The sequence below is a fragment of the Agelaius tricolor genome, unplaced genomic scaffold (assembly GCF_023055355.1).
Source record: "Agelaius tricolor isolate 1412-34295 unplaced genomic scaffold, bAgeTri1.0.p SCAF_20, whole genome shotgun sequence".
Lineage (NCBI taxonomy): Eukaryota > Metazoa > Chordata > Aves > Passeriformes > Icteridae > Agelaius > Agelaius tricolor.
In genome coordinates, this window is record NW_027269280.1 from 35589 (window position 1) to 61549 (window position 25961).

The 25961-nt window shown below is 45.5% G+C and overlaps 1 protein-coding gene and 1 long non-coding RNA gene across 4 annotated transcripts in view; both read right to left on the reverse strand.

Moving 5' to 3' along the window:
* Window positions 1-1554: 1554 nt before the first annotated feature.
* Window positions 1555-6067, reverse strand: LOC139598485 (uncharacterized). The gene is made up of 2 exons (XR_011681889.1): window positions 5646-6067; window positions 1555-3781 (listed from the first exon to the last, which is right to left on the reverse strand). It is a non-coding gene; the product is annotated as an uncharacterized lncRNA (long non-coding RNA).
* Window positions 6068-9668: 3601 nt separating this feature from the next.
* Window positions 9669-25961, reverse strand: part of MMP17 (matrix metallopeptidase 17) — a 53575-nt gene continuing 37282 nt past the window's right edge. For all 3 annotated transcript variants that reach the window (XM_071444913.1, XM_071444914.1, XM_071444915.1), the window contains 7 exons: window positions 20853-21136; window positions 17821-17997; window positions 17589-17688; window positions 15917-15999; window positions 12248-12400; window positions 11853-12110; window positions 9669-10648 (listed from right to left, as the gene is read on the reverse strand). In XM_071444913.1, the coding sequence (XP_071301014.1) occupies window positions 10323-10648; window positions 11853-12110; window positions 12248-12400; window positions 15917-15999; window positions 17589-17688; window positions 17821-17997; window positions 20853-21136 (1381 nt within the window). In that variant the 3' untranslated portion in view covers window positions 9669-10322. The remainder of the gene's footprint in view (window positions 10649-11852; window positions 12111-12247; window positions 12401-15916; window positions 16000-17588; window positions 17689-17820; window positions 17998-20852; window positions 21137-25961) is intronic.

Below are 25961 nucleotides of genomic sequence, written 5' to 3' on the forward strand. Positions count from 1 at the left end.
AAAGCTTTTATTTTATTTTTTAATTTCATTTTATTTAATTTTTTTTAAATTTTTTCTATTTTTAAAGCTTTTATTTTTTTAATTTTATTTTTTATTTAATTTTTATTTTTATTTTTTTCTATTTTTAAAGCTTTTATTTTTCTAGTTTTATTTTTTATTTAATTTTTATTTTTAATTTTTTTATTTTATAAAAGTTTTTTATATTTTTTTAATTTTATTTTTTATTTAATTCTTAATTTTTCTATTTTTAAAGCTTTTATTTTATTTTTCTAATTTTATTTATTTAATTTTTAGTTTTAATTTCTCTATTTTTATAGCATTTTTTTATTTTTCTAATTTTATTTTTTATTTAATTTTTAGTTTTAATTTTTTTTATTTTATAAAAGTTTTTTTATATTTTTTAAATTTTATTTTTTATTTAATTCTTAATTTTTCTATTTTTAAAGCTTTTATTTTATTTTTCTAATTTTATCTTTTATTTAATTTTTAGTTTTAATTTTTCTATTTTTAAAGCATTTATGTTTCTTATTTTATTTTTTTTAATTTTTCTATTTTTAAAGCTTTTTTTTTATTTTTCTAATTTTATTTTTTATTTAATTTTTATTTTTAGTTTTTTATTTTATAAAAGTTTTTTTATTTTTTTTATTTTAATTTTTTTATTTTTAAAGCTTTTCATTTTATTTTTTAATTTAATTTTTTATTTACTTATTATTTTTAATTTTTCTATTTTTAAAGCTTTTCATTGTATTTTTCTAATTTTATTTTTTATTTAATTTTTATTTTTAATTTTTCTATTTTTAAAGCTTTTCATTTTATTTTTCTAATTTTTTTATTTACTTATTATTTTTAATTTTTCTAGTTTTAAAGCTTTTAATTTTATTTTTTTAATTTTATTTTTCTAATTTTATTTTTAATTTTTCTATTTTTAAAGCTTTTCATTTTATTTTTCTAATTTTATTTTTTATATAATTTTTCTTTTTAATTTTTCTATTTTTAAAGTTTTTCATTTTAATTTTCTAATTTTATTTTTTATTTAGTTATTATTTTTAATTTTTCTATTTTTAAAGCTTATTTTATTTTTCTAACTTTATTTTTGATTTAATTTTTAATTTTTCTATTTTTAAAGCATTTATTTTATTTTTCTTATTTTATTTTTAAGTTAATTTTTATTTTTACTTTTTTTATTTTTAAAGCTTTTCATTTTATTTTTCTAATTTTATTTTAAATTTTTCTATTTTTAAAGCATATATTTTATTTTTCTTATTTTATTTTTTATTTAATTTTAATTTTTAATTTTTCTTTTTTTAATGCACCTATTTTATTTTTTTATTATCTTTTTATTTAATTTTTATTTTTTATTTTTTTTATTTTTAAAGTTTGTATTTTATTTTTTTAATTTTTTTTTTTAATTTTTCTATTTTTAAAGCTTTTTATTTTTTTTTATTTGGTGCTGCCCAGACCATCTCAAGCTGGTGATTGTGGTGGTGTTTGAGGGTCTTGCATTACAGCACTACCTTTTATGGAACTCTTACAGCACTTTACTGCACTTTACAGTTTTTTGGGTTTTTTTCATTTATTTTAAATTAATTTTGTTTTTTAAATTTTATTTAATTTTTTTTTTAAAGCATTTTATTACATTTTATTTGGTGCTGCCCAAACCTGCTGTAGTGCATTTTTATACTTTGTAATACTTTGAAGTAATTTTGTTTTGTATCCCCATATTTTTCCCAAATGGTTTATCCCACACTGTACCCCACTCCTTCTACCTGTGTTATCCCTCCCCCGGGATGAGATCATCCCCAAACCCCCACCCTGGCTCTCTGTCAATCACTCAGCCTCCCATCCCCTCCATGCAGAAGTTTCAGTCCAAATCATCGAGTGATTAGCCAGAGGCTGGGAGTCAGCCCACCAAGCCTTGCCCCATACGCTGTCCTATATGTCTATCCCCCAGCATCCATCCCTTAGGGTCACTTAATGGTTGGTAAAATGTTATCTACTTTTGGTTTCCACCTCCCTTTAAATGTAACCTTGGCACATCGCCCTGGGGCTCTCGGCAGGAGGCCCCCTGAGGTGCAGGAGCTCCTTTGGGACTCCTAATAAAGCCTTGGATTAACCCCTGCTGAGAGTCGGCCCTTTATCATCTACCAATGTCTCTGGTGTCTCTTCTGCTGCAAAGGCGCCCAGCCCAGGTGCCCTCAGTACCCTCGGGGCACAGGAAGTGTCTCCCCCCAGCCCAGGTGCCCTCGCTCTCAGCCCTGTCGGGGCTGCCCCCTCGGTGTCTGCCGACTCGGGACCGGCCGAGGGTTACTGAGAGGCTCGCACAAACCCGCTCGGCCGGTGATTGTGGTGGTGTTTGAGGGTCCCCAGGACAAGGGAAGAGACGAGAATCTTGACTACACCTTTCAGAAGGCTGAAATGTTATTTTATGGTCTCTATTATACTAAAAGAAAATGAGATATTAGAACTATACTAAAAGAGCAAGGAGACATCAGAAAGCTGGAAAGGAATGAATAATAAAAACCTGGGACTGCTCACAGCCCCGATGCAGCTGGACCGTGATTGGTCATCAATTAGAAACAATGCACAGGAGACCAATCCAAGATGCCCCTGTTGCTAAACCATCTCCAGCCCACATTCCACAGCCAGCAGATTGTTACTGGTTCCATTTCTGTTGAGGCTTCTCAGGAGAAAAGTCCCAGCAAAAGGATTTTCATCAAACACGTCAGTGCCAGGTGATGGCACAGGCAGCATCGGCTGGCCGAGGTCACTGTGTCATCCCTGCCAGCCCACGTGTCACAGCAAGGAGGAGAGAGTTCATCCTGTGCTCAGCCTGTGCTCACACAGCCCTGCCAAGGGACTGGCTGCCAAAACAGAGCCGTGCCATGCATGCCAGTGTCTGCACGGCAGGGAGAGGACATGAAAAGCCACTGAGGAAGCTGCCACCTCCTCCCTGAGCTCTGCCCTGCGGGCCAGGTCATGGGCAGCCACTTTGGGAAGGCTGCATTTGCTGCCCATCAGCTGCTCTGTGTCTGACAGAAATTGAAATAGCCCAGGTTTGGGTTGGTGCTGAGCAGAGGGCAGTGAGGAGAAAGGGAGAAGGCTGTGCTGCAGGGCAGGTGGATCCAGGCAGAGCCAATTTGGGGAGCAGCCTTGTCTAACAGCATTTCATTTTCCAGTGCTACTACATTACATTTCATTTTGCACTTCTGCTAGAACTGCATGTCAACAGGTTTCAAATATCCTCCTCAGTCCAGCAGCCTGCTTGAAAGCGCTGTGTCTTTATCAGACCATTGATGGTCCTTCTGAAATGTGAGTCTCACTGGCTGCATCCAAACCTTGTGCTTGAAGAGCATTCCTAATTAAAGCAGATTGGGCCTTTGGGGAAGAAGGGGCTGAAAAGCATTTCCTAAAGCATTTTCTACTCAAATTTCATTGTGAGGAAATACACCTGAAGGACGATGCAGGGATTAGGATTGAGACAAAGATGAGTTTGGTAGGTCAATTTTACTTTGAGAGCTTGAGAAGCACAGGAAGCCCAAGGTGATGATCCCAGAGGGTTGAACACAGAGGTTTCACCCTCCCAGATAAACAAGGGCCTTAACCTTAAAACCACTGCTCTCAGCAAGAAGCTGTCTCAACGCTGCATTAATGTCTTCTCCTCTTTGTGCATGAGATTGAAATCCCTCTTGGGGAAGAAGCTTATTCCAAGTAAATTCCAGTTTGGGTTTGGCAGCTCAAACACCTTGGCAAGGCCAGGACAAGTTCAGTGGTTCTCCCTGTCCTGAAAGAGAGGAGAAAAGGGAAGTTAAGCTCACTGCAGAATCAAAGACTCCTGCATTTCATCTTTTGGCTTGGATTGCTCACCATGGAGTTTTAGCCATAAAAAAAAGGGGAGGTGGCACCAAATTGAATTAAAAAGTGCCCTGTCCCAGTGTTTTTATTCCAGACATTCAAAGGAAGCTCATTTTTCTTCTAGCATTCTTTCCCTAATTTTAGCAGAACCATTCTCATCCCAGACCCCACTCATCAGTTGTTTAATCCTTTGGCACTGGATCTGGACAAAGGAAGGGACACATCTGGGTCATGGGAAAGCATGGAGAGAAACCTTCCAAAACTGGACAGAGAAAAATGAAATGCAGGAAGACAGAGCCTGCAGACAGAGAAAAATGAAATGCAGGAAGACTTACCTGCAGCTGGTTGCTCTTTGTACTGGGCTTCCTTTAAAGGAATGGATTTGCTGCTAAACACATCTCAGGCTCAGATGTGACCAGGAGAAGGTGGGCTGGAGATGAGGAGTCAGACAGGGAATAGCCAGGGAGATGCAGGGCCCAGGAACATCAAGGATGGAGAAGGAACAGGGATTGTTCTCCTTGTTTAGATCCATCAGTGCTGGGGGCTTGGGAAGCACATGACGGTACCAGAGAGATGCTGGGCAGGAGCAGGATAACTCCAGGATAAGCTGCTCCCACTCCAGGGCTGGGCCAGGGAAGGAGGGGAATTATTTCCCTCCCCTTTCCAGTGGGATGCAGGTGCCACCCCATGCAGAGGCAGGAAAACTGCCTTGCAATCAAGTACAAAACCTGCCTGGCAAGCCCAGGATGCCAGCAGCCATTTCTCCTGGATTTCCCGCTTACAGGCATTTTAAGCTTGCTTGGTCTCAAAAGCACCTTTTTTGCCAAGGGCATTCCCATTTCTTTTGGATCCTGAACAGAGGTTTGGAAAGCTGACTTTGATGAGGGAACTGTCTCCTATTTTGATCCGTGTTAACTTGGAGTTTCCCTTGGCACCAAAATCAGGGGGTGAACCCAACCCTTGAAGGGCCATAAGATCCTAACTATCCAATCCCCAATCCCCTCAGCATTGGCTTGTAGAACCTTCTCAGGGTTAATTTAGCAAACTTAAGGGTTTGGCAAGTTCAGGATCAAAACAACCAAAAAATTAGTGAAAGAGAAACTGAACTGAGGCTGGCTAAAAGCTGATGACTCATTACAACAATTCAGTGAAAAGGAAGCAGGATTGATCCTGTGAAAAATGCCAATCACTTGTTTTTAAAATTTTAAAAATTTAACAGTAATTAAATGGTTATAAAAATAGTAATACAATTAGAGTAATAATAATTTGGACAAATTAAATTAAATATGAGACAATAGAGACAAAGAGTTACGGACGTCCGGGTACCTTTTCCCGGGCAGCACGAGCCCGAAAAAGGACCCCCATTAACAAAGGATTAACCCTTAAAAGCAATAGCCTGTTGCATAGTCATACACTTCATACATGATGCATAAACTCCATTCAAACACAGGATTCTGTCTGGTCATCATCAACTTCTTCCTCTGAATCCTAACAGCGCCTTGGAGGCGGGAAGAAGTTTGTTTCTTCTGATAAGAGGGCAATAAATTCTTTTTCTCTGAAAGATTTAGGTGTCCTGTGACTGCTATCTCGCTTCGAGTCCTTTCTTTAAAAAAAGTCTCCTACATAGCATAGTTTCTACTTTAACATTTTGTTATAACCTAAAACTATATTTAACACACTACTTAAGAGAATTAATACAGCATTACTTTCTAACAAAACACATATAATATTCATTTTAATATTTGAGAAAAGACAATCACAAAATACGCATTTTTCACATTTTCAATACTCACCAAGCCACCTGGCCAGAGTTCTGTGCCCACCGAGGACACAGCAACCAGCAGGGACCTTCCTCCCATTCTCCAGCACAGGCTTCTTCCCTCCACACGCAGGGAGCTGCAGCCACTCAGGGAACACCGACTTAGTCACAACAGGAGAGGCACAAGGATAATTTGGAACTCGTTGTGACCTCAATGCCGCCCAGACCCAGGAGAAAGCACTTTTCCGATCAGACGGAGCGGGGTATTTCCCGTACCGCCCTCCCTTCTCCCTACCCGAGGCGCATGAGCACACTGCCGCCATCATTGGAAGGGCAAGTGAGTGCCGCCCTGACCCGCCATCTTGGATGTGGCGTAAAAAGTGACCTTTTTTTGTCACCCCTTTCCCGTTTTCACCCCCTGCAGAGGCAGGAAAATTGCCTTGCAATCAAGTACAAAACCTGCCTGGCAAGCCCAGGATGCCAGCAGCCATTTCTCCTGGATTTCCTCTCCGCAATCTTTGGTACTGGCAGAAGCCACTCCCAGCCGAGCCACCATCTTTGTTGCGGTACCCTTAAGCATCCCCCGCTCCTCACACAGGCGTTTCTCTTGCCGGCTGCCTCAACCCGGTCCCGACGCCGATCCCGCGCTCTCGGCGCCATTTTCTGCTGCTTTTCCCGGCGGGAGAAAACGGGTGGCGGGGTCAGCGGCACCGGAGCCCCGCGAACCGCGGCAGGGAGCGGCGGCGACGCCTCTGCCGGAGTCCTCCCGCGGCGCCATCTTGAGTGTGGCTGGAGCCCGACCCGGCTCAGGCAGGGTCCTGCTACGCGGGCGCTTCGCCGTCTTGAAATGGCAGCTCTGTCCCCTCCGCGCCTCCGCCGCCCGCCGAAACCGGCCCCGCCGCTGTCGTTCTTCCCAGCCACCGCCCCGCACGGCGGCCGCTCAAGCCCGGCCACGCCCCTTTGCACCCCTAACTGTGCTTCACCGCTCCTCTCTGTGCACAGTACCGGTCTGTGCCCACAAGGTGGCAGCACCGCCCCCCTCCCCGGGCCGGGCTGGACGCGCCTTGGGGCACACAGGGAACGGAGGCCGAAGCTGCCGGAGAGCCTTTTGTATTTATTCCCTTCAGCCTCAGCAGCTGTTCCTACGGTTTAAGGGTACTTGATTGGTTCATTCCTAGGTAAAAACGTTATAACATTGGTTTCAAAACGACTACGCATCTCTAGTCAGAATTTCCTACATTCCTGTATACAATAGAACGGATAGATTCTTTCCAAATGGTTTTCGAGATAAATTCCAATTCTTTGCCAATACCTATAAAAACGAAAAACTTGACAGGTTTTGGTGTTCTACACCCATCCCTCCGTGTGAATTTTCTGGCAGCTTTTGGTCCCTCTTGGGGGAGAGTAATCCAGCATGACCCCCCCCCCCCCCCCCCCCATTCCCCACTCACCTGCTCCTCCATCACAGCCTGGTGTGACGGTGTTCACAGGAGTCTTAGGATGAGGGAAGAGACGAGGAGTTGACTCCATGTTTCAGAAGGCTTGATTTATTATTTTATTATGTGTATTATATTAAAACTATACTAAAAGAATAAAAGAAAGGATTTCATCAGAAGCCTAGATAAGAATAGAAAAAGAAAGAATAATAACAAAGGCTTGTGTCTCGGACAGAGAGTCCAAGCCAGCTGACTGTGATTGGCCATTAATTAGAAACAACCGCATGAGACCAATCACAGATGCGCCTGTTGCATTCCACAGCAGCAGATAATCATTGTTTACATTTTGTTCCTGAGGCCTCTCAGCTTCTCAGGAGAAAAAATGCTAAGGAAAGGATTTTTCAGAAAATATCATGGCTACAGCCTGGCTCTCCCTCCTAGGGCCAAATCCCATCAAGTCAGCTACTTATCCTCTCCTAAGTGTGCTGGGATCCTCAAGTCTCCAGCTTCATCCTGAGTCCAAGACTCTGGATGTTATTATGAGTGGCACCTGGGTTAGAGAGAGGCAAAGCTACATGACATTTCTGTGAGTGCAGTAGATGAGTCTCTGTGCTGTGAGACAAGTGAATGCCTCTGCTATGCCTGTGAAAAGCCTTGTAAAAAGATGCAGAACTCAAATCAACACTATTTCTCACCCTGCTGCCTTCAAAACACCCCACAATATCCCTTAACTGGGTACCCTGTTCACCCCCTCTTTCTCCTAGTCACAATCCTCACCTCATCTGAAGCCTCAATCTCAAACATCATCTTCGACACAGGGTAGATCTCTTTTGTGACACGATGAATCTGCTGAAAAACTCTGTTGTACTTGACACAACCTGTATTTTCAGGAAGTTGTGCTCCTCCTAAAAAAAACCTAAAAAAACAAAACAAAAAAAAACCCAAACAAGAACAAAACCAGAAATTATAAAATCACCTTAACACCCCTAAACACACAACCCTAAATCATGAACTTAAATACTCCCTGTGTTCAATGCTTTACAGTGTTTTCCAAATCTCTGTTGCTTTAGATACCCAAAAGCACATACTGAAAACAAGCTGAGATAAGCTGAAAGAGCTTCTGCACTGAAATGAGAGGAGCTCTTATCCCAGCTGATCCCAGAGAGGGAATGAAGCCCCTTAGCAAAGGCTGGGGCTAATATACCCCTGACTGTGCCTGCCTCTCATTCCCAGGAAAAGCCCACCACCCCATTTAGAAACCCTTCAGCAAAAACGTTGCTGGAAAAGCAAAGCTGATGTCTGGTGACCTGGAGCTCCAGAGGATTGAGGGAAACATGGGGAACGAGCAGACAGTGAACAGCTTCCACTGCTTTTCGTTCCAATTGCTACTGCAAGTGTAGCTTCTCTGCAATTTCATGTCCAGCGTGACTCTTCCAAGCTCAACAGATGAACAATCGAGTGCTCCAGGACTGGAAAGAGGGGGTCTTCTGCTACTTGGCTACAGCTCCAAGAGGAATCTGTAACATGCTGACGTTTAGACTCAAGGACTAAAAGCTGTGTCTTCATGACTGAAGAGAAAGAAATGCAATGGGAATCAATCGAAGGAACTTCACATCTCCCACAGCCCCAGCAACCTCTGCTTGGCTCGACTGGCAGAGGTGGGATGGGGAGCTGCTCTGAACCACAGAGACAGCTTCACTCAGCAGAGGGAGCTGTATGCCAGAGATTTTTTTGCTTGTATGTTTTTAAAGGCTATTTAGTGGTTTAATGGGATGTTTCATTGAGTCATGACCCATAAAATCACATTATAGCACACCTGTGAGTGCTTGGGACTATTCAAAAATGCAAATAGCAGAGGGAAACTCAAGGTGACCCCCCTCTTTTTGTCAGGATGCAACTGTGCACTTTTCCTGCCTTTCCTGCTGTGCCACAGAGGGCTTTGTGTTACACCTAGCACCAGGGCCACTGCAGCAGCCTTGGGTCCCGCAGTGACACTGTCTGCTCCGTGTCTCCCCGAGAAGCTGGCCTCGGCACGGCAGCAAAAGACATTTGTGCGGGAGCTTTGCAGAAGCAAGGCAGAGAAGACTGTGTCCCGGTGGTCTCCGCCCATGGCAACAGCACCTTGACAACAGCAGACTCGAGGAGCCTGGCTTCTTTGACATCTCATCCAAGTTTTCACTCACTATTTTCAAGGACTCTCAAATGCCCAAATCATACCACGGAAAATTGATAAACAGTGAGGAATAAATACAAACAGGAGCATCCTAAGGCAGCACTTGACCCTGGCTTCTGCCATTCCAAACTCCTGTCAGAGGCATCAAAAGGAATTTGAGCTGACCACACAGCATCTTCCCTGCTCCAGCCCATCGTGTGCAGCACGGCCAGGTATGGCAGAGTCACAAACAAATGCAATCTTGATTCCTCCCAAAACATAAGGCCAACCTGACACAGGATTTCTGTGAGACCAGGAGTTTGTGTGCACAGATTAGTCTGGGGCAGTGGTTGTAACTGCATCTCATTTGGCTGCACTGCCCTCATCCAGAGGCAAGGCTGCTACGAGCCTCAGCCGACAGTACCTTGCTGCAGGTATCAGGCTTGATGTGGCACAGGACCGGGAGATCTCCATGTAGGCGGCCAAGGTTTATTAGAGAAATTGTTAAATTACAATGACTCGTATACAAAGATAAGCTGCAGCGCCTTCTGAAAGGCAAAGGTGTTTCTGACCCATAGAAACTGATACAGGTTACCCAGACACCAGTGACTACAGCAGGCTTGACAGTAAATAATGAGCACCTTGCAGTTAATCTTAGTGGAGTCACGGTTTCTTCTACCTAGTACATCCAATGGGATGTGTACATTGTCTCAGCACACAACTACTACCTCCTGCTGGCTGCCTTTCTGTCGCCATCTATCTCAGCAGCATCTCTTCTGTCCCCACTCCAGCCCGGGAGGTCTCCCCTCCCTTGTTTGCTGTGTTTAAACATCCAGAGCAACACATCTCTATGAAGCATTTCTAAATTCAACATAAGGCTGCTCTTATCTTTAACCGGATGGGGGAATAAGAAGATGCAGAACTCAACTCTGTTATTAGACCTTTAAACTAAAATTAAGAAGAAAGAAAATCCCAAAACAAAATCACTGTTCATTTCTCATGGAGAATTCAAACCCTTCACTGGCATGTTCTTAGGAATGTTTTTTTTCTGCTTGCAACAATTAGCAATCACGGAGCTGTATCCCGGAGCACCATGGTGTTGATCTGCTGGTGAGATGAGCCGTCAGAGGGCCACACAGACCAGTGCTGCTGTCCACACAGCCAGCACGAGGCTGGCAGTCAGTCTCGGTATGGGGTGAGAGCGCAGGGATGGGGTGCCCGAGGTGCAGGAGCAGACCTCGTAACGGTTCTTCGAGCGGCTCTCGTCGTGCTGTCCCGGCTTGGAGCGCGCCCCAGTCCTGCTGCTCCCGGCTGCCTCGGGGGCGTCAGCCTGCATGTCATTGCACACCAGCCAGTCCCTGGCGATGGACTGTGGGTACCCGGGCTGCACCTCCAGATCACTGTCCAGCACCTTCCAGTACTCCTTGCCCTTGAAGAAGTAACTTGCACCTGCAAAGACACCAAAACCCAAACACGAGGTGAGTGGCGGTGGTTGGCGTCCCAGAGAAAGGTCAAAGGAGCACTTGGAGCAGCAGAGGAGCATTCCCACCCCAGCTGAGGCCCGGGGAGCAGAGGCACATGAGATATCACTGCTCGTTGTCAATATCCCCTCTGGCTGCAGGAGGGATGCTCCAGAAGGGAAGGTAACTCTGTGCCTGCGCAGGATCTCTCACCTCAGCCAGGAGCCACCAGCAGTTGGAGGTGGATGGTGAGCTGTTGCCTCTTCTGTGGTGAGTCCTGGAGCAGCTATGTCTCCCAGTACTTGTGGGTGTGTAGGGTCGAGGCCCTGTGAACCCACAGCTGGACACATCATGCACTACTCTCCTTCTTGTAATCAGGCATGGTAAAGCTGGAGACCCCACTATTCATTAATGACTTGAGGTGTGTGCTGCTGACCCTGGGCTCAGAAAAATAACCTGAGCCTGACAGGACCCTGGGAACCTTCTGCTTTCACGTGCACTTTTTCCACTCTGAACTGGGAGGCTGTGAATTCTCTAAGCAGGCTCCATGCTCAGGAGGACTTCTACCTATGGGAAAGTCACTCTCAATAGCTTTGGAAATTCAGCTTGAAAAGTCTCTGGAAGTAGCCTTCCTCTCTGCCTGGTTTAATGATTGCTAATACACTGTTAGGTCACCAGTAAATAAACCCTGGAAGTACCACTTTGTTGTGAGTGAATAGCTGATTGTGACAAAATTTTTGTGGTCTTTTCAGGGGAAAGAAACCACTGAGAAATCTCATCAGAAAATAAGTTATAACTCTGGGAAAACATCTTTAAAAGTATTTTCTGTCTGCATCCTCATATATGCACCTAAAAATCCAATGACAACAAGACCGGGGAGGACCAAATCAGCCCGTAATAGGATAAAAATCACTGCAAAACAGTGACATCGCATGTCAACTGTGTTCTTTTAACAAAGTGCAACAATTATCCCCCCACCTTATTTTTGGTGCCTGTTTAAAATTACAAAGTCCTCTAGTGAGCAGTATGGGGAGTTCTGGCTGGAATCACACCTCTCTCTTCAGCTTCCAGTCACCAAGAACATCCTGTGAGGGGCTCAGTGTTTGTGTTGGCAGGCAGGGTAGAAGGGGCTACAGCTCAATAGAGCACTGATTTTCTTTGCTGTGCTTTTTTAAACTGGCATATGGACTCACCATCTGACCACCTCATGGCATCATCTAAAGGGTTGGGTATTCCCTTCCACGGGATGGCCTCTGAAGGATAGCCGGGATCCATCCTCCGCTCGTGGTCATCGTAGCACCAGTAGAGATTGTCCTTAAAGAAATAAGTCTTGTCACTGTGAGCCCAGGAGAAAGCAGCATCGATTCCTCCCGGGGGCAGGCCAAAGTCCGAAATGGGCCGTGGGTACCCTTCTTCCACATTGTTATCTTTGAAGACCCAGTATCTGTCTCCTGTGGAAAGGAAACAAGCACAGAATAAAATGACATGTGTTTCATAGCCTAAACTGGCAGTCGAGATGCTTAACATGTGGCACTGGTGTCTCCTGCCTACCACCGCATTCTATACCTCCAGCACCATGTTGGCTCACCTTTGAAGAAGACAATCTTGTGGTCGCTGGTTCTCTCGTAGACTGCGTCTAGGCTCTCCAGGTTGAGCGGTAAGCCCCGCCAGAAACGGTGAATCTGAGCCGGCTGGAGGGAGACCAAGTGCTTATTGCGAGTCAGTCTCCAGAAGTACTTGCCTGGAGGGATAGACTGGACATTACTGAACCACACTCAACCCACCTTCCCAGGGGGGTGAGTGTCAGGTGGGCGGCAGCGGCAGGAAGCAAAGCGTGTGAGATGGGAGCCATGATTTAGAGCCATCCTGCTTTCCAGCAGCAGCTGCAACTGCTTTCTATTTCTAGCAGTCATTAGAAGAAATCCCTTTCTTTTTTGGATTAAAATAATCCTCTGGACATAGCGCTGGAGCTGTTATACTCCTGGCCACAGCGTGAGGCTGTGCCGCTGAGCCGGGGCAGGAGAGAGGAGCCTTTCGTCTCCTCCCTCCCTCTCTGCTCAGGACCTCCTGCAAGCTGGTGGGACCAGGCACTGACAGCCTTAAGCAAGAACTTCCAAAAAAACATCCCTATTCCTCCTCTCCTGGAGCAGCCACAACTTCCTGCACACAAAATGTCCAGCTGCTTTTATGTTTGGAAATGTCTGGTATGTTACAGTGAAACACAGAAATACCAGATGGGTTGTTTTGTAATGAAGAAAAGAAGTGAGAAAATAAAGGAGGAGGAAAACATCTGAATAGATCTGGAAGGCTTTAGGTGGGGAAGGAGGCAGTTAAGGACTTTGATACCATCTAGAGCTGCAGGATACTAAGCAGAGACTGCAGTCCTGTGGAGCTTCCAGGATGAATGTGCTGGTGGTACCGGCAAATGCACTTCAACACCTGCAGCAGCACTGCCCCAGCTAGGAAAGAGTATTTTGGGGATTTCTGAAATATTTTGGATGGTGTAAAAGAAAACAGATTTATCCTTTGTGGGAAGGATGACAAACTTTTTCTTGCTGGAAGAGCCTTATATGGGATTTCCCGAGGAATCTTAATGCTTTTCAAGGACAACTCCAAACCCAACTCTGTGTTGGCTCTGGGATTCTCAGCCTTTTTGCAGCACATTTCATGCTGTGTTTTCTCCAGAGAGCTCCATGGAGTGATGTGAGCCAGAGCAAGATGTTTAGGAGGCAACTCTCAACTTTGTCTTCTATTTGTCATTGCCCGTTAGAAATTATTGCACATTATTTGCATCTGGTCTTGCATTAATTTCTTGCATGAAAGCAATAGAAAACAAAGATGCATCTTCAGATTTCTATGCCCCACACACTCAGTTTTTTCTCCAGAGCTGGCAGATTGTGACACCAGCTTTTAAAATTTTATGGAAATCGGGTCTTAGGGTAATAATGCAGGACACAAAATTCTAACACTTTAACATCCACAGAGAGGGAATTTTACCCTAATTATAAGGATTTATATAATATTCTTGTTCTTCTGCTCCAGTTTGCATATTTACTCTATCTTACTGAAACATAAATTAATAATAAATTCCAATATGGTGGGAATTGCCATAATTACAGATCCTTTTAAGAATATAAAAAATCCCGAGGATTCAAATTTGGTGGCTATTTTACATCAATGGAAACAAATGTAATTAAAGATGATCTCTGCATCTGTAATTAGCAAGGCACTAGACAAGGTCAGATTTCCACCCTTTTAGCAAGAAATACAGCTCAACTTAATTCCCTCTTTAGCAGATCAACATCTGAACTTCCAAGTTCCCTGGGCTCATTTGAGACACAAAAGGAAGCCTCGATACTTTTGACACTTTGTCCCTTTGGAAATGATGGGCTCAGCGTGTGAGCTGCTGCAGCAGGAAAACCTTAAATCTACCCCAAAAGTCAGGAATAAATAGCCTGAGCTGTTGGTGACTTTGGTTGGGTTTTTATAAGCTATCAGGAAGAAGAAAGAAAATAAAGCACTTAAGTAGCAAGGAATGCTAAATGAGACAGCCCCAGTCTGCCTGGGCTCATGATCTGCCATAGCCCAGCCTGCTCACCAAAAGTGCTGCTGTTGCATGGATGATCATCAGCCGAAGCCAGATCCATGGGAGAACTGCTGCCATTAGCATGCAGGAATAATTTAAAAACCAAAATCCTAACCCCGTATTTGTTTAAAAAGCTCAATTTAAACCCTCCTCTGAGCTGAAAAACTGAACACGATAAAAGCCAAGCGTGAGGTCCTGCTGCACCAAGATATGCACGATAAGTTGAGGCAATTGCTTTCTTTAATTTCAGTTAATTTTGAACCCAGCTGTGTTCCACGCTATCCAGACTTTGGGTGCCTTTGGCAAGACTGCTGCACACACCATGCAGACGCACACGCAGGCCAAAGATGTTAAAAACTTTGGGAGTCTGTGGTGAAGCACCTACATCAAAGCAAGCGGTGATTCCAAAGAGCAGAGAACCCACCGTTGCCTTCAAAACAACAAGCCTATGAGGTCTGGGGAGCTCCAGTCCTGGGGCCTTTGCAGTGGCTTCTTTCCATCTAGGAAACCAGCAGGACCAGCTCAGAATAAAATGTCTATCGAGGGACAAAGCTCAGCACTAGAGATTATTTACTCTGCCCCAGAGGTGACATCCCCTCTCCTTGGCGCACAGGACGGTTCGGGGGGCAACAATGGAGGCTGCAAGTAAAGTGCTGGAGGCAGACATGCAGCTGGTATCCACTGACCCTGTGCTCTTTACATCTGCTTTTTGGCCTGCAATAAATATCTCCAAAAATAGACACTGAGATGGATTTCTCTTTACTTCATCAGTTTTTCCCCTCAGAGGGACAGCCAGCCATTTATCCTGACACCAGTTCATGTCTTTGAGTTTCCCTTCTTAGCTGTGGCTTTTTGGAGCTGGCATCTGAACAAATAATGTTGTGGAACAGTCCCCATATTGTGCTTCCCTCAGGGCACAGGCAACACCAAATTCTCTGGAGCCCTTTTGCTGTTCTTGCCTGCGACCCAAGGCTCACGCTGTGATACCCAGATGCCAGGACGCTGCTGCTCATCCCTGGAGAAAATGCTTCTGCTTACCTGGTGGATGGCTTTGGGGTGGCCAAATGGTGGCTAGGGATGCAAAGAAACACCCATGGGCATTTTTACATCTTGGAAATGTGAGAAAGCAAGCCCAGAGAGTCCAGCCTACACAGGCTCTGCTCAGCTGAGAAGGTACCGATGGGATCCTCATCAACAGCTGGGCATCCTGGGAACACAGTGCCAGCAAGCGTTCGCTGGCACAAAACCAGATGGTCCTCATTTATGTACATACTGTCTTTGAGAGATGTACGGCAAGCAAAATTAGGGAAGGTGAAGCGTGGGAGGAAAGGAAAGGAAGGCTCGAGCTATCCAGAAAGAAAGCAGTGGAGTGTTGTTGCTGCTCTGCTTATCCTTGGTTCGACCTCAATTTTGACTTTTAGGTAGCACAATTATCAGATTTTAGTCCTTCACCGGGCAGTCCAGTGTGATGGATCGGAGTAAAAAATGCTGTGCTGGATTGTCATCAGTCCGGCCACACACTCAGGTATGAGATGCCTCCCTGGGTATGTGGGAGCAGGCCACAAACCCCAGCCAGCTCATCCTCACCACCCACTCCCATCCCACACTGTCCTGCCTCTGGTGCTGCCACATCAAAGCCACCGCAGGGTGGCACAGACCCCTGGTGCTCACCTTTGAAGAAGAAAGCCTCTCCCCGGATCTGGGCCACCGCATCGAAGTGCGTGTTACACCTGTTGGGCACGTCCCGCCTGAGCCTGTGGAGAGATGCCCAGGTGAGCAGGGCCCAGGCAGGCAGTGAGGGGCTGTGTCCCCCCCCGATGCCTCCTACCCCACAGATTGAATCACCCCTGCTCCTGGAGAAGACTAGAGGCTGTGCCCATCTGTCACACCTCATGCTCAAGCCCAGCCACGTGCACAAGGATTTCCAAGGCGAGCTCGGGCAAACCTCAGCCTGAAGACAGCTTGGGCTGACAACCCTGGGCCACGGGAAGCCGTTGCTGGGAGTCGAGCGAGGACATGCTCTACATTCACCAGCTCTGTAGCTGGTGAGAGCTGGCTTCCTGCTCCCAGTGGCACAGTGTGGCTTGGCCAGCTACCCCAGGGCAGCAGGACATGGAAATCAGCCAAGCAGCCTCTCACTCCAGCAGCTCAGGATGCCACTGCTCCAGGGCTAAGCTCCAAACTGCCAGTGAGAGGTGACTGAGCTGCAAAGCAGAAAGCAGCTGAGCTTAAACAGAGGGACCTGGAGGAGACATATGATGTCCAGTGAAATCTACCTGGTGAAAGCCACCTGGCAAGTGGCAGCTGAGATATTGAGCTGCTTTAACAAGGTGGGTGGGGAAGGCACAGAGTATGAAGAACTGAGAGAGCTACAAAGCCCACGTAAGAAATGATGACTGATGGAGGAACAATGAGAGGATGCTGGGAACATGCACGGAAAAGCTCCTGTGGATGACAAGGAGGCATGAATCTATTCTACGGATAGAAAAATTTTGCTGGGCTGCCAGCACCAGTTTCTTTCCTCTTTGACCACAAAATGACAGACGTGGAGGCAAACCCCATCTACTCTCCCAGAATACAAGGCAGGAACAAGGGAATGACATGAGCAAGTTTCCTGCTGCTCTTGCTGCTGGTATGAGATGGTGGCCTCTTACGACAGCAGGGAGAAAGGCTCTCTTATATCTAGGTCTAAACATGGCCATAAGGAGCCTGGTGGACAAGCGCCTTTAGAAGCTACGTGTGGAGAAACGTAACTAATGGCATTCAGCATGTTCAAACAAAAGGCGCACGAGGTGAAGGTGACCTGCTCCATCTCTGCCGCTCTCAACTGGGGGGCTTTTGGTGTCTGGCAAAAATGTGTGACCATCACCTCCTGCCTTTTTGTTCAGTGTCCCTTCTTCTCTTAACTGTCCTGCTGTCTTGGTCAACATTTATTAATGAGCTATGTCCTGCACTTCCCTTAATGAGGCCATGCTGGTTGCTTGATGACACATGTAAGCAGCCCTTTGCCAATGTTAACCTGCATTGGAGTCAGGCTATCAGTCCACTTGTTCCAATATTCACGCCCTCAGGTACATTAGGCAGTTGCTCACTGCGGAACAATTTAGGTAAGTTATACTTCTGCAATTCAGGATACTGCTGAGGAAGTTTGCTTAAAATTCCAGCAAGGATGAATTTACCTAAGGGTGATGGTGACAACTTTCCACTAATATGAATAAAAAAACCTGAGTTTTAGCAAAATATCCAGAGAGAAATACCAAAGCCAGAGTGAGCAGGAAAGATATGGATGAAGCAGAACTTCACTACTACACATCCTTTGCAGGAAAGGAAGAATTTGACTTACGGGACAGTGGAGCGGTTCTCTGGCAGCTCTGGCAGGATTGGATGATCATCTGTTTTGCTTACTTCAGGCTTGGCTGTGGGGGACACAGATTCCCTGACTCCTGTGTAGAAAAAAAGCAATAAGAGGGAACACCATCCTTCTTGCCAGCACCACTCACCCCAGAGAACAGCTATTCCAGTGTGTCCTACCATGGCAGGAACAGGCTGTAGCCAGTTGAGGGACACAAACTTACCATAGAGTTGCCAGATCCGGACTTTGTCCTCGTAAGGCAGGTCGTACTTCAGAGGATCTCCCACTGGACCTTGGTAGTAGGGTCTCATGATAGACTCTATGGCAGAGATGTGGGTCAAGCCGATGGCATGGCCAAACTCATGGACAGCTACAGCAAATAGGTCCATCCCATGAGTGTCTGGAGATAAGGATAAAATTGAAATAATAGTCACTGAGTGCTGAGAGTAATTGGAGGATTTGGGTGGGCTGCAGGGGCAGTAAGAGAAAGTGTAGGTTTATCTTGAATAAACTGGAAAGAAGAGCTTTGGAATAGGTCAAGTTTAAAAAAATTTTCTTTTTCCAGATAGAGAATGGGGTGGATCATATGAAAATGGAAAGCAAGCCAGACTTCAGCCTACATCAGCCCGGGTATCACCCCTCTAATTTCCAAATCACTGTCGGCACCTGAGAAAAAAAAGGGCTGAGACAGCAACCACATCAGAACCATTTGCTGAGTGGCACTGCAGAAGCTGGGCCAGAGCAGTCACTCCCTGCATCTCATGCCTGCTGCAGCTGCTGACACAGCTTTTGCATTGCCCAAAATACCAGATTTCTGCAGCCACCAGCCAGGAGCTCGTCACATCCTGTGACAATGAGCCAAGACATGAGCCGAGGAGCTGGGGAGTGCCGGCAGTGCCTGCCTGCCCGCAGGGCTTTCCTTGCCTGGCCTTGCACGATGCTGCCCCGGCCAAATCCATCCCTCAGCCTTCCTGTATGCACACAAGTGCAGGAATGTTCATCTGCTTACCGACCACCAACCTGCTCATCTCACTGGTGCCCTGACACAAGTAGGTGACTGTGTCCAGCTTGTTTTTAGAGGATTTACCATCTTCTCCTGTTACACATCCTGTGCTGCAGCTCTTGTGTCTGCTGCCTTTGGCAAACACTTTGATCCTCACACACCACAATGGGCGTTAGGGAGACATTGTTGAACATCAATACCTCAAGGCTTTGATGACTTTTTTCCTTCAGTCTGGGCTATCTCTACTATATTCTCTTTCCCCAAATTTCCCTATTTGCAATCCAACCCCCAGTGCCTCACACCACACCCACATATAGACCAATCCTATCTCCAGAGCCTGAGACACTCATGTAAGGGGTTAATGCTCATTTCCAAACATACGCCACTGCTACCAAAGCAAAGGAGGAGCTGCTCCCAGCTGTAGGGGACTGAGACTGCTTGGTGCACTCCCACCACCCAGCTCTAGACAGGCTGGGCCGCATGTCCATGTAATTTCTGCCCCTCTCTGCACAGCAATGTCCTGCAGAGAGATACCAGAGGGCAGCAATGATTTTAAGTGTGGTTCTTATGAAGATCATGATGTCAAGTATTGTAATAAAGAAGCAATGAGTTGGAAAGATCCCTGTGGAGCTCAGGGGAGTGTCACGTTCCCTGAGAAAGACTGGAGATAAAAGAGATGGCTTCTTTGCCATCTGCGATGGCTACTTTTTTGCACAAAAGTAGCTGATCCTGACTAGCCCTTAGTGCTCCTCACCAGGCTCAGGGTGCCAGAGCAGGGAGGAGATAGTCTTTGCAGAATTTTGCCTTTTCCTTCATGACTATTATTTACAAGGTCTGTAACCAGGCGAGATTTTTATAACCTGTGCTGTTTTCCCTGGCACTAAGAGAGAACAAGACATATGCTCTCTGACATTTTAATGCCAGACTGACAACCTTGGGGATATTTTTATATCACCTACCAAGTTGTTTTTGAATCAGTAGAGAGAACAAAATAAATAAAAGATGAAGCTCAGATAGCTCTAAGATCTTCAAAATAGAGGGCAGCTTTTTGCTGGCAGGCTCATCCCCTCATCTCTTGGTGGAGCTCGGAGGGGCACCCCTGTGGGAGTGCTGGCTCTGAGCTCGCTCCTTCATCGGAGTTTGTTTCACAATGAGCACTCCCAACCACTAGCTGCAAAACTGACTCCATCACTAACACATTCCCTCTGGCAATCTACTGACCACAGTGCTTGTCTCTGCCCTGTATGTCTGCAGATCAAAACTGCTGCTTTTTTTTTCCTTCCTGATAAGAGCCATCAGCTGGGGCTAGGAACATGAAACAAGGAGCATGAAACAAGAAGCAGGTATAATTCTCAAGGATCAGCCTGTCCAGACCTTTAACCTTCATCTCAAGACCTCTTCCAGCACTCTCGGTGAGCCCTTCTGCCCATGAACACTCAGGGGGATGGATGCAGGTCAGCTGGTGGGCTTGTATTAGCTTGTTTCAGAGAAGACAGGTTTAAACAAAGTCATTAAGCTGAGGCAGCAGGATCCCACTAGGAGGCTGGTGGAGGAGGTGGAACGAGAAATAAATTAGCAGCTGGTGGCTGCAGAGAAGACATTCTGTCAAAACATGCCTGACACAAAGGCTCGGGACCTGATCCCCACAGATGGTTTTGCAACTGAGGAACACTTGCCTCTGATATTCCCTCTGCTAATTAAAATTCTGCTTTGGCCAGATGAGATGAAGATAAAAAAGAAAAGAACTGCAACTTGTAACCATCCTGATGCTAGGTAATAGACAGGAGATGTCAGGAAAAAACTAGGCCTTTTTCCCAGCACAACACAGAGCCCTTTATATGTAGGTCAGCTAACAGTATACTTTAAAAATAGGGAACTGGGACATGTGGCAGTGAAGGCACCCAAAAGGTGTCAAAGTCAGAGAATGCAGTCCCCATTCAAGAGCTCCAGTAGCCGCATACCCAACCTGCAACCTTCCAGGTCTCAGAAGAGACGGGGACTGTGGTTGGGCAATGGGGAGCTCTGCAATTGCTGGCAGGATAAGGAGAAATATGAGATGCCATTGAGGCTTCCAGGAACATAAGAGTGTCCTCAACACTGCCTGGGTTTGCTAGCAAGAGCAATCAGATGACTTCAGGGATCCTGAAGCCTAGGGTGAAGGTGTGGCAGAGGCTAAACCACTCCAGCCACCCGAGCGGAAGAGAAAATCGTGAGCCCTTGTGCTTGGCTGCAGCTCTCCCACCCTGACCTACCTGATGATCGGAAGGTCCAATATTCGTCATCGTCAAAATGAGTGTCCCCTGCTGTGTGATGGTCTCCGGGGAAAAAAGCATGTGCCACCGTCCCACCAGGCCCGTCAAAGGGATAGCCGTCATTGTGATCTGCTTTGGAGAAGTCTATCTGGATGTCAGCATTGTTTCCGGCCACTTCGTGGAAATTCAGCGGAGTGATGTCACTCCAGACCTTCAGGGCATAGTACATCAGGGCTCGGACAGTGTCGTGGCCCAGGTGGGACTCTTTTGGGAAGGTGCGAACTCTGAAACAAAGAGGGCAAAAAAGAGGATGGGTCAGTAGCATGAAAGATCTCCAAGAACAAACAGAACTGGCTCTGCAGGTGCCTGGTGCCTCAGAGCCACAGTGAGGACTTCAGAGCTTTTTGCGGTTTTGGGCTGAGCTGGAATGGAATAAAAGTCAATGTTTCCCATTGAAAAGTCAATGTATAACCCAACTTTGAAAAAGAATTCCTAATATTGTTGATTTAATAGAGGAGATGAAAAGACAAAGATGCAACGAGGCACCTTGGCTTCTAAAGGAGTACATTTAGATAATCTTTCATTGGCGATTTTGACAAAAATATACGCGCTTTCCAAGCACATGTACTGCTGATTGAGTAATTATTGACAAGAGCCTGTTTGGATGCCTTCTGGCCAGGTCTACCCCTATAATAACAGATACTTTTTTGTGCACCAGCACACCATCCAAAGTGTTTTCATGATTTGACAGATTTTTAAAGGCTGAAGCAACAATTATGACCACATCACTTACCCTGCTACATAACACGGCTGTGACAGCATCACTTGGTACCACACCACTTCCCATCACCAGCGGGCAGTGATGACCTGACTACACTTCACGAGATAATTACAAGCACCAGAAGGGGAAGTCACGCCACTCAAGCTCTTCTTGAATAGTGATCTGAGTGCTGGGAGACAGCACGGGTGTGAAAAGTAGGGAGCAACTTGCTTGCTGAGGTTGTGAACACATACCACACCCTCAAGAGACAGGCAGCCCAAAGCAGGCACCACCTTTGGGCCAGGGAAGACTAGTCAGGGTTGAATCTCTGATTGAGGAAAAAAGGGCTTATGAAAATAAGCAGAAATCTCACTAGCAGTTCCTCTGAAGCACTTGGGATGCTTATCCTTGAGACAGTGGGAATGAGTGGATGAATCAGGAAAAACACATCATAACCAAATGAGAAAAAATCATTCGTACCTTTGCCTTTGCTATCCCTTGACTCTTTGGGCAAAGAAAAACCTTATTGACTAATCTAAATGAGTTACATGCATTTAACACCAGATGATTGTAGGACTTCAAAGAAAACACATTTGTAAAGGAGACAGCACAGAGGTACAAACAGTATTAGCATGGGATTAGAAAAAACAGTTTTCAAGGCAATTTTTAATTTATAGAAGAGATTATGCCCAGATGTAATCCTCTACAGTACAGAGATAAAGGCCACCTGGATTCCAGATATTCATTAACTAGCTGTCTCCATCTTTCAGAACACTCCTCAGGACCTAGGTAAACCCTTTGCTGCTTTAATTTCTACTGAGTAAGTCATTATACATGTAACACACACCATGTTTAGCCTAGGAATTATGACCTTTCTCCAGGATCATAGTGCCGAAGGCACAGAGTCACATTTAGGGACATTATCTGCTCTTTCCTTCCCAAGCCCTGCTCACCATGTGAACTATTTTCCTTTCCTTTTCTTTCCAGCTGTAGAATGAGGATAATAAATCAGATCTCCCTTGTAAAAGGATGGTGGATAAAAAGCCCTGTCTAAAGAAACAAATATTATTAATATTCATCCCAAGATCTGACTCCAGAAGCATTAGATTAAGGCAGAAGCAGGATCAATACCTATTTTACTTCTTCCAAAAAGTCCTACACCTCTGAGCTGATCCACATTTTATTCATATGCTGCAGGTGTAAGTGGAAAGTCCCTTATCCTTGATTCATTATCATTGTCATTTTTTAAGAGAATCCCATCAGGGTTTTTTAATTCAGCATCTGATTTGATTGCTAGAACTCTGCTAATTGTTTTCAATGAGATTAGGAAAAGACTATTATGATGATAGGATATTTGTTGGCCTTGCATCACCCAATTCGACTGAAAAGGAAGAACATTTCTAACAGCATGCAGATAAAAAACCTTCCTCCTACCTTAAATTATTATTAGTAGTAATAGTAGTAGTAGTAAATGGTGTTTAGGTTTCCAGTGAAGAGAAACACTCCTTCTTGGATGTAAATCCCTTCTGACATTCCTCTTACAGAACTCGGAACTTTGGCAAAAGCCTGATGTGAGTAATTGGAGAGAAAGCTCTCTGTTCCAGACAGCCTCTGCCAGCCAGAGGGAGGGTGATGACAACCGGACTGCTCAGTCCCTTCAGCCACCCCACCAACACTTCTCTAAGCTGTTGGCTCAGTCACATCCTGCTGCAAATCACACTCTGGGACATCCTGAGGAGTGTCTATCCCTGTGGCAGATGGGGCTGCAAGAGGGAGCATCAGCCACAATACTGGAACTGGCACCTGCCGAGCAGGATGTGGTGTTGAGGGACACAACTGGATACCAAGGAAAAATCTCCGCTCTGCGTTTAGTGCTCGGCCAGGCAGCAGCGTTGCCATGCAGACAAATGAATGCTGACTCTCACACAGCGCTGCCAGTCCTTCATGTGTCCCCTGAGTCACCTCCTTTGCTTGACCCATCCCAAACAGACTTTGTATCTAGAATGGTTAATAAGTAGAGACTAGAGAGGACTGATCTGCTTCTGTTTGCCGTTGAGGAGCACCCACACCTATTTTGATTTCTGATTTCCTTATTTGTTTTGTCCTCCAAAAGACAAAAGTGGGAGAGTATCAGTGATGGATGAGAAATCAATAGCTTGTTAATGAAAGCACTCTTTCACTTTCCCAGCCCTGAAACCATGGACAAATAAAATAAATGCAGAGAACTACCAAACACAACAAGCTAAGGAGTGCTTGATAAACCCACACTGGTTTTTCTTGGAAGGGGAAGGAAGAGGGGATAGTTGAAAAGGTAGATGCTTGCTGCCTTGGCAAAGGTGCTTTTCCAGCTGCCCAGAGCCATCCATGGCACAGCAGCCCTGATCCAGGAACACTGCTGGAACACTGCCATTGTCTGCAGGAGGAAAACAGCGGACGTTGGAACCCTCCATCAACCCTCTCCCAGCAGTTAGACTATCACCCAAAAATGTTCAGTTTTTTCATTCTCCTGCCCTTTATCACACACAGAACACCAGTCACCTCCAAGCCGCTGTGCCTCTACACACCTACCTGCTCTCTGCCTCAGCTGCTCAGGGATTTTCCTATGGGGGTCCCAGTTGCCTGTGACAGGGACATTACAAAAACCTAAAGAAGCCTGACACTGACAGGTGACAGCCTGCCCCCCCTGGACACCTGTCAGCCCCAGACATGGGGGAAAAAGCAGTCTGGGCTTTGGATGGGAGGTCCAAAGGCAGGATGCCACTGACTAAAGGAAGAAAGCAGAAGGATCAGGACCGTTGTGGGGATGGGAGCACAGAACTGAGAGTTATGCCACCTTCCTCTTGACTGCCACCCCTCCACGTCTGAGTAAATCCACATCTGGGCTCAGGCCATGGCACTCACAGCAATGGTGGGCACTGACTGACTGGTGTCACTGCTTCTCTGGCAGTGGGCTCTGCTCCCACTCCGGCAGTCCATGGCCTGAGCATCCGTGTCAAAGACTGCAGCTCTGATGAGATGGCACAAGGGAGTAGTCCTTAACTACAGACAGATGAAAGCCAGCTCAGTTCAGCACTGAAAGGAAAAAAGTGGGCAATTTTAAAAGCTGAGCTTCCATGGCTCCCCTTTCCCCAGGGAGCTCGAAGCATGCGGAGACGGGGCATGGCCCTGCTACTGCACTTCCCAGGACTGCGGGGAAACAGCAAGCACTGGGAAGAAATGGAGATGTGCCAGCTATGAACTCCCCTTCTGTGGGGTGTAACCAGAAGTAATAAAGCAAAATCAACAAGTGAAAAACAAGGCTGCAAACATGAGGGGAAGCGGCTGTGGGCAGCTCTGGCGCTGATGCTGGCAGAGGGGATCCACAGCACACCACTCTCTCAGCAGCTGCCTTGGCACCTGGGGAGAGCGCAGGGAAAATAAAATAATAACAAAAACAATCCTGTGAAAAGAAAATGTATATGCTGTAATATCCTGGAAACTCTACATGGAGATGAGGCACAGAAAACCATCTATTTCTGATGCAGTAATTGGGTGCTACAAGACTGTACTGTGACATGTGCAGGATGCAACCTGTATAGTTTTGTTCCTTGGGCCCTCCAGTCCCACAGGCCGGTTGTACTCAAAGGTAAAAAGAAGAAATCTGAATGACCTGTATACCTATACAATTCTGTTTGCCCAAAACTGCTTTCTCAATCAGTGCATGTGCCTGTTTTGAGGCCCTCCTTTCCTACAGCTCTGCTTGCCTGTTTATTTCAGCCTTGCAATTGTTCAGGTTTTTCTTCAACTTTTAAATTCATGTCTGAGTAGCATTTAGTTGTGTTTTCCCCTTTTAAAATCTTCAAACAATGTGTAAAAGGTAAGCGAGTAAAACTTTTATGTCTCTATTGGCCGACTTTCAGGCAGTTTCCAAAAAGCCAGTTTAGTCTCAAATGTTGGATATAAATACTACATTGGAGTTTCTGTAATGCTGCAGTGTTCTGCTGGCTACAACCTACCATTGTAAAATACAGCCATTTCTTGGACAAAAGACAAGATTTTTGAAAGGATCAAAGAATAAAAAGCAGAAATTACATTGTCAGGAGATGGATTTTTTTATGCCTTACATATAATATTGTCTCAGACCTCAACACCTTTTTATGGCAATCCTTGCTGCAGCATCAGTTTCCAAGGGGGTAGGAGGCAGGGAATATCCCAGGGCTGCATCCACCAGAACAGCCAGACCACATTTCACCTCCACATTTCTCTCCAGCCTGGAACTGGGGATACTGTGTCAGCACATCCAAAGTCCTGATGGCACCTGCAGTGCCAATTCCCTGACCGTGCTGCCCAGCCACGGGATGTCATTCAGG